This window comes from Austrofundulus limnaeus, unplaced genomic scaffold (genome assembly GCF_001266775.1).
Source record: "Austrofundulus limnaeus strain Quisiro unplaced genomic scaffold, Austrofundulus_limnaeus-1.0 Scaffold801, whole genome shotgun sequence".
NCBI classification, from domain to species: Eukaryota; Metazoa; Chordata; class Actinopteri; order Cyprinodontiformes; family Rivulidae; genus Austrofundulus; species Austrofundulus limnaeus.
The window spans coordinates 10,997-19,724 of record NW_013953203.1 but is presented as its reverse complement, the minus strand read 5'-3'; the positions used below and the strand labels follow the sequence as shown (position 1 = coordinate 19,724).

Here is an 8,728-nt window from a genome sequence, read left to right as displayed (position 1 = left end):
GAAACTCTCAGACTGAAGAAGTCTCTTGGAGGAGAGACGAAACGTTTCATTAGAGAAGACCCCGTCCAGAAGTTCACATAAAAGCTCAGTGTTGATTTTCTGCAGTTCCTGTATCTTTACTGTATCAGTTTACTAGCCGTGTGTCCAGATCATTTCAGCCACAGATCAGAAATGTACAACTATTATCTGTAATAGAGACAGAAAGTAAAATGTAAAATAAGCTTTTTTTATAAATCTAATATTGTCATGCATACACAATTAGTAATAACTGCCTCAAAAAAGTATAACTTTATTGGTGTTACAATATGCTCATGTTGTGTTTATACCGTTTTTGCAGGACACACTGAGGGACTGCGCCCAGGACACAGGCACCTGTTACAACACTGTGGTTTCTCCCATTTACTTTGTGTCATTCGTTTTGACTGCTCAGTTTGTGCTGGTAAACGTGGTCATTGCGGTCCTGATGAAGCACCTGGAAGAAAGCAACAAAGAGGCAAAGGAGGAAGCAGAGCTTGAAGCAGAGTTGGAGCTGGAGCTCCAGATGGAAGGGGCGGAAGTGGAGGCAAGGTCGCCCCAGCTCAACCCTCTTGCACTGGGCATGGACAGGTCGAGTTCAGGGGGTTCCCCCTGGAGGTCTACTAGAGGTGCAGAAATGGAGCAGGAGAGGGAATGTCCTATGGACTCACTCACTGCTGATATAACCAGAGACACTGTAAACATCAAAGAAGAACCACCATGTCCAGAGCCACAGCTGGAGGTAATTGACCTTTTGTTCTGCAGAATGTGTCTGGTGCATGTAGCAGAGTTGGTGTTACGTTTAGATGCTGGGGTGTCAATGTTGCATTTTGTTTTTAGGATTGTTTGGTATTTTAGACATGCCTCAGTATCATTCTCCTGAGTGATTTGTTATATTTCAAATTCATAATATAACAAAAGAGAAAAAGGTAGTTTCATTATTTCACGGGTAAATGGGCTTTTAACTAAAGTTAGAGGTTTGCAACTGCAAATGTACAGTGAATCCAGTGAAATTCATTGTGTCTGATGAATTTTTATTTTTTTAATCCAGATTTTTTTAAATTGAGATCAAGACWTTTTTTTACAAGGGTGACCTGACCAAGAAAGGCAGCTGCACGTGTCATAATAGACAAGACAAATTAATAAACATAATTAAAAATATATATAATTTTGGTTTAGTGACAGAAACTCCAGTTGTTAGGCCCTAATTACACAGGGTGATGGTCATTAAAGTGTATTCCCCCCCCACCCCGTGAAAGGATTAACTCCGCCCCAAGGCAAAATTTTAAAAATGCCTACAGTGGTTAGTGCAGGACGGAGGAGGGGGGCGCCGAGGTGTGGTCAGGACGAGAGAATGTGACAAGCTAACATTTCTGATCGTTCTGTTCTAAACAAATTATGTTTTATAAAAAGTAAAGTTTCATTACATATACAATGATTGATGACATATTTCATTTAAAATGAACAAGTCACCTCAGTCTGGGACTGACTTGTGTTGTCTCCCTGGATCACGAAGCTCTTTACCGCAGCCTCGGCTGAACTCTGTCCGACCCAGACTGCCCCACTGCGCTGCGCTGTCTGCCTTTTTTTCTCCTCCTGCTGTGTTTGGTGTTCTACACACATTCTGTTTTTGTTTACCTGTTTCTGCAGGACGTACAGTGGGCTGGGGTGTGTGTGTGTGTGTGTGTGTGTGTGTGTGTGTGTGTGTGTGTGAGAAGTGGTGGGGTGGCTGGTGCCTGCAGGCACCATGCCAGTCACAGACAGGTCACAGTGCCATGGGAAAGCTGAACCCTGAGGTCTTGTTGTTCACTTTCAACAGCTATTTTCAGACAGTGGGGAACCTTTGGGAAAGGAAYTAGAAGTCTTGTGATTGTCATTTTTCCTCTTTAGGATAGTCTGCATTTGTCTSTGCTGCAGTGCTGTAGTGCCCTCCTGTGGGTTTGAAGGATTGTGCATGTGAGCAGTATTGGCTGTAGAAAAGGAAACATTTTATATTGCAGTTTATTTAGTTGTTAAACACTGTATAGTTCTTATCTAGTTTCTCAGCTTTTTTTCTTCTGTTTTTTTCTGTTTGCATATCTGTATCTACCTGATTGACTTTCTTTTTTCCTACTCTTTTTGTTGTGYCTTTCTTTCCGCATGTATTTATGTATTTCTGTTTTTATTTATCTGTCACTTATTTCCCATTTTTGTCTTAACTCTACATTTTCTCCTCCCCATTTGTGTCTCCCTTTCTGTTCCTTTCTTCTTTCTGRACTATTCAAGTGTATCCAGCGGAGAGCTCAGTTTGACTCAGTCTCCCTGGTCATCCAGGGTTCAATGGAGGGAGAGTTGAGTTTGATGGACAACCTGTCTGGCTCTATCTGCCACTACTACGCGCTGCCTCCCAGACCCAGCAAGCACAGCACCGACAAGAAGGTCAATAATCACCAGAAACACTACAGACGTCTCACTTTCTTCATTTCATCCAGTCCTTCTTACTRTGCAACTTGTAGTTTAAGACGGTTTTAGCTGTGCAACAATCARAACTGGCATTTAGCATGTGAAAGTTAATTCTCATGTAGAGATGGTAAAAGTATTGAGGTACTAAAACATATAACATGAATGAATTGATATAAAAAAAAAAGCAAAATCCACAATTTAGTCTGACCTCTGTGTTGAATTTCTTGGTCTTCATGCTGACTCTTGCTTGGCAGTGGCCTGCATTTCTGTATTCAGTTTTACTGGTGTTGATTCAGGGGGTTATTAGATAAACACTGAAATATTTAAATACTTAGATTACCCACAGTCTTATATTTACCTAATTATGTGGAACTTGAAGTTAGCTCTTAAAAGTGTCACTTTTCTAGAATATTCCCCATGGACATTTATTAATGAGTAGGATTATATGTAGACATATTATTGGTTAGAACTTGGTTAACCTGATGGATAGCCCCTTATCAGTGCTAAACAACAAAAGAAATCTGAAGCGCCTATGTTCAATAGTTTTTGAGTTATAACCATTTTTGTATGTCCAGATACCCCTTTTTCAGATAAATTGTGGGGGGGCACTGATTGGTGGGCCTGAAGGATAGAGCTTCATCAGAGCTAAACAACAGAAAAAATCTGAAGTTCCTATGTTGAACAGTTTCTGAGTTATAAGCATGACACCCCCTCTTTGGATGGAGCKCCCTCCTCAAATATGGGGTCTATCGTAAAACCATTGGCTGGCGCAGTGTAGGTCGGACTCATCTACAGTCCTGCGAAATTTCATGTGCAGCCGTTTTTGTGCTATGGTTGACCAAAAATCACTGAACAAAAAAAAAAAACAGTACGAAAACAACATGACTCCCACTTARGCTTCACATGTGAGGGTCCTAATAAATTTTGAATTTCAATGAAGTCATACGTTGTAAGTCAATAAAAAAGAAAGATAACCAGAGGGTGAGTGAAATCCCACTGAGAAGCCAAAACCTGAGTTAGTTATAAAGTTCACTCCTGTCAGCAGCAAGTGGTCCTGTAGGATATTAACAAAGCCTGAAAGGTAAACATCCATCTCACTGTTGATCTCTTAAGTTATTATTTTTCAAATTAGCTCATAGTTTATTTTGCTAGCTTTCTCTTCACTTTGTAAATTATTCACCACTCCTCTATAACATACACAGCTTTTTAGTTTCTAAACAAAGTTGTTCAGATTCTTCTCTGCATTATCTTGTGTATATTTTTATTGTTATTGTGACACCAGTGTCATGAAATTGAACTTACATGTATCACTTTGATTAAACTTGAGCTCCCTGCTGTCCCTTTTTACAGAGGCAAAAGATTCATTTAAGTCCTCATCAGCTTCCGGGAACATCAGACAAAATACTTGTTTCCTAAAAAAATAAGTTTMGTTTTCTGATTGTTTTATAAAATACTGGCTCCTGACATTCAAATATTATTTTTATTGTTTAAGCCAAATAAACCAAATGAAACTATGTTCAAAAGAATTTAGATATAAATTTGTGTAAGTGTTCATCACTTTCTATTCAAAATCATTTAAATTTGATTAAGTTCAGTCAGATTCCGTYAGTGTTTGATTGATTAAAGCAAATTTATACACAAAGAGACAGATTTCTGAGAGAATCAAAGGTTGCACTGAATTTTAACTTTGATGCAATTCTCCATCCTGAGTTTGAACTACWCTTAAAATTGTTGTTTTTCAGACTATTTTGACCCCTGTGAACATACACCATTTATCTTCTGCAGTGGCCTCTCAAACCTGTCATCATTCACTGTTATGTGTTCAAAGACTGAAGTCAATAAAAAAACATCACTGTTAAATAATATGATTTGTAGAAGGAATAAACCAAACAAAACCAGAATTCTGGTTTATTGTCACCGGAGCTGACAGGAAACCACAAACAGGGTCTTCAATGCCTGCGTTCGCCCCCTACTGACCTACGGCTTAATCACAGGCATTCATACAAAATTCTCACCTACTGTTCTCATAACGGTTAAATATGTGTTGTTATATTATTTGGACATATAATAATAATCTATATTAATCAAAACCTAATAGATTAAACATTGTCAACATTATAAAAATGAAAACCTAAAAAATGTAGTGTTGTGTTTTTAACATCAGTACTAACCTCTAATAAATATAAATTTCTTCAATCCCCCTTTTCACATGACCAAATCATGTGAACTAAAATAAGAAATTTATAATAAGCTATATGTTCGCATTAAGGCACAAATGTGTAAGCAAATTACCCTAAGCGATACAGCACAACGTGGAAATTTTCTAACATCCCACCCCTGATATAAAGTAATATGGTCCATTTATTCCACCCCAATCAAAATAGAAAACATAAATTGAACTATTGTCAAATACCAACCAGGTCAGCTGTGTTTATTCTAATTGAGGCCAGAGGTTCCAGAACTTGGCCCACCGTCGGGAACAAGTCCTTKGCACTGTTCCATCTCCGCCTGTCCTCCACATCAGACTGACCCAGTTAATAACAACATCTCTGCATATTAAGATTTAACCTTAGCTCCTCAACAATTAATCCATACAAAGAACATTAAACAAATAACCCAAAATMTTAAAACATTTRTAAACATATCCTGCTTAATGTGTCACTTCTATAAAATGAATCAYTAATGAAAAACAAAGGAAAAATCWAACAACATTTTACAAAAATCATTTACACTCGACTCATTAACCTACAAATTTTCATGTCCGACTARGTGAGTGTAACTACTTCAGTGTTATCATTRTATATCTAAAATTTTCAGCTATAGACTTTGGGGCTTTTTACTCCATGCTCTCACTCCTTGTCCTCCTAGTATGGATAGTGTGATGGTCCCAGGGAGGGCATCTTCTTCTTGTCTCATCCRACATCCCACAAGGTGGATGTTGCTCTAAGATGCTSCAGCTAMTTGTCTGGGAGACGGCCCTAAGCTACTAACAACACCAACCATCATAAATGTAATCAGACCACTACCCAGCCAACATTATAGACTCAAGCTGTTTTATAATTCTATTCTCACCATGTTTACCAGCCACTGAGAAATCACTGCTAGACCATCTCCACAGACCCCCTTACTGGTAGAAATTAGCCAAAGAATATACCACTTCAATGTGAAACCACCCAAATGRTCATCTAACTYTCCTACAATGATCACACTAAWAACATAATTCAACAGCCACACACCATCATTTCAATTAACCACAATGTATCTCCCTACTGCCACCTTCAGGCCTAACACGTACAACTGTCTTTTAATAATAAATATAAACTGTAACTAAACATCCGACAGTCATTGTACCCCCTGTAAGCATCACCAACTTAAATTATAAATCCTGAAAGAGAATGGTTACGCATGRGCAGTTATTCACATCTCAGTTGCTCACATCTGATTGACATCATSCGCTGTATTGTCCTGAAAAGTAAACWTTYATTTTCACCACCTCAGTGAAACCTTGTAAATTTCCATCTGTAAGCCAAAATTTTATTACTCCAAGCTCGAGACCTGTGGAATTTGTTATGTTTTGACACAGTCAAAATGATACAGTTAAACATTATCATYCATGTTGTTTTCGCACTGGAAGCAGTTTTTTTCTTTCTTTCATCCAATGTCTTTGTCCTATCAGTTTCACCCAATCGAGGCTTGTCATGACCTGTAAAAATCTTGCTCTGAATGATCTATTCACAGAGCAACGATGAAACAGAATCACCACCTCTTTCACTGGGATTGAACTGATGTCTCTACCGGCTGTATGACATTTTAGTTGATCCTTTTAGCATATAACAAATTTGTTATATACCTACAACACATCTTTAAAACCTTCAAATTTCCAGGTGTATTCTGGGAGAGGGGACGTCACCATTTCTCCATCATTCAGTTACACATTCTACTCCCCCCCTTTTCAGGTTAGTTACTCCGTTTGGCCAAAATATAACTTAGTTCCTATAAAACAAAAAGTTATCATTTATTATGTTCACATTCAAAGCAACAACAAACCCATCCCAATTAATTATTCCCCCTTTAGARCTTGATGAAAATGTGTATTAGACATTGTAAATCGCTTCGCTATTGTCTTTTTGTCACAAATTCTATGAATTTATGCTGCAGCAAATCCAATTACAGCTATCATATCAGTTCGAAATATCAATCTCATTAAAGGGTATTAGTGGTCATTCGTCCTTTTAACCATTATAGGGTCTCTACACTAAATAAAGAAAACATATTCACACAAAGATWAATTATACAACCCCAGCCTTAGTAAGGCCCTGGGCTCACCTCACAAAAACCCAAACAAAGCCGAACCACCCTGCTCAGAAACAGAGAATTCAACACCATACCTTTAACTACCAAATTATTCGAAAAATAAACATGATTCAGCTAATTTTTTTCTTTAAAACTTTATTTTCAGTCCTCTGACTCCAATCAGGTTCATACAGCACTCAGCACCCAGGCCTCAAGTCAGACCTTGGGCTGATATCAGGAAAACCCAAACACAGCAGCGCAACTCTGCTCAGAAGCAGAGATTAACACCCTGACAACTTTCTTTCTAGTATAATAATGAATTCAGCTTATAATGTACATCTCTTCCTGGTTACACCCTTGGAGGTTTTACCTTTTACGTCAGACGTCAGAACGTCATTCAGTTTTGTTTAGGCTAAGAGAAAGAACACATGGTAACACACATACACCAATGTTGCACCTACAATTAACATTTTCACTATTTATACCTTAACCTATCAGAACAAACACCCTAAGACAAACACCTCTGCTTTTGTGATAATTAATTGGTAGGAAGTGGCTTTTTTTATTTTACATCCTTCACCTCAGACACTCTCCAGTAGGTTATTTTATTTTATTAAGTTATTTGGACTCTGTTTTTATTAACCAGAAAACCCTTTTAATTTAGCTAGTACACTGTACATTGAAATATAGCTTCTCATCTCCATTTTCAATGGGAGTACACAATTTTCTCGGTCATTTAGCCCGTAAATTAACATTTCCCTGGGTACTATCCADGTTTAACTCCTTCACTGCTGAGAAGAACCCGTTGTCCTCAGMTTTATGTTTAAAATGTGAATGCTATTACCTCAGCAAATCAACTTAACTCAGGAAAAGTTAGGAAAAGCTTTAGGAAAAGCTAAAGTTTGAATTACTCCGTGTCTGTGTACCCCGAGGTTCGTCCACCAGCAAGTCAGTCGCTGTAAAGTCATTGCTAAAACCCGCATCTACAGTTCAATCTCTTAAGTGAGTTGTGCAGCTAGAGTCCCTAACAAAATCTACTGTAATCCAATATTCCCCCACAAATTAAATCCTTCATTAACCATGTTCTGCCACTAGAAAACATTTTCACAAAGGAACTATCACACTGTGTCCTACATTTTTCACTAGGCTGCAAATCACTAATTTTCCCATCTACCACAAATAAAAAAACAGCATCTTCCATCTTTTAAAGCTGTATTAAATTAAAACACAAATGTTATTGTGAGCTCTAGGCTTGATTAATGTACTCCCTCACACCTCAGTAGTAATCAGTTTGCTCTCACTTATCCACAACTTGTACAAAACCTGCTGCTCGTTTATTAATTACCATCAARCCTGTCTTCTATCTTTAAGCTGTTATCTGATTCCAAAGATTCTGATGGCCTCACACCACCCTACATARTAGATTTTCCTCTAACCTCACCAWGTTCAAAGCTAAAAGTAAAACCTATTTATTTATTTAGGCTTTTGTCTTTTACTTCTAGCATTTTATAACTTCTGTGATGGACTTGCGACCTGTCCAGGGTGAACCCCGCCCCTCGCACTGTGACTGCTGGATATGGGCACCAGTGACCCACGCAACCCTGAAAAGGAAGAAGCGTGTACAGAAATTGGATGGATGGATGGATTTTATAACTTTTTCACCTTATGTTAATGTAGTTCTGCTTATAACTTATACTCATATACCTTTTTTTGACCTGTTGCCTTCTCCTTGTAGCCTGAAACACTGTCGTTAATGCAGGTTACATTACGGACGAAGCAATACCACTAAATTTTTAGTTGTCATTATTAAATCACTCTCGCTGAGTTCCTTATTAGCGGCCTGAATAAATTCATTAGTCCTATCGCTCATTTAACCATTTGTGTGCATATGGCGTTATTCAAGGTATGGGAATATTAAAATCTAAAATCTAAAGTCAAAGCTATAAATACTCTAACGCCTATAAACCTAGGTACCGAG

General features: G+C 38.0%; 1 protein-coding gene across 4 annotated transcripts in view; it reads left to right on the top strand.

The window, feature by feature from the left end:
- Nucleotides 1-8,728, top strand: part of cacna1g (calcium channel, voltage-dependent, T type, alpha 1G subunit) — a gene marked incomplete at its 5' end in the record, with an annotated part of 89,231 nt that overhangs the window by 69,514 nt on the left and 10,989 nt on the right. For all 4 annotated transcript variants that reach the window (XM_014028714.1, XM_014028715.1, XM_014028713.1 and 1 more), the window contains 2 exon segments: nucleotides 338-757; nucleotides 2,281-2,433. In XM_014028714.1, the coding sequence (XP_013884168.1) occupies nucleotides 338-757; nucleotides 2,281-2,433 (573 nt within the window).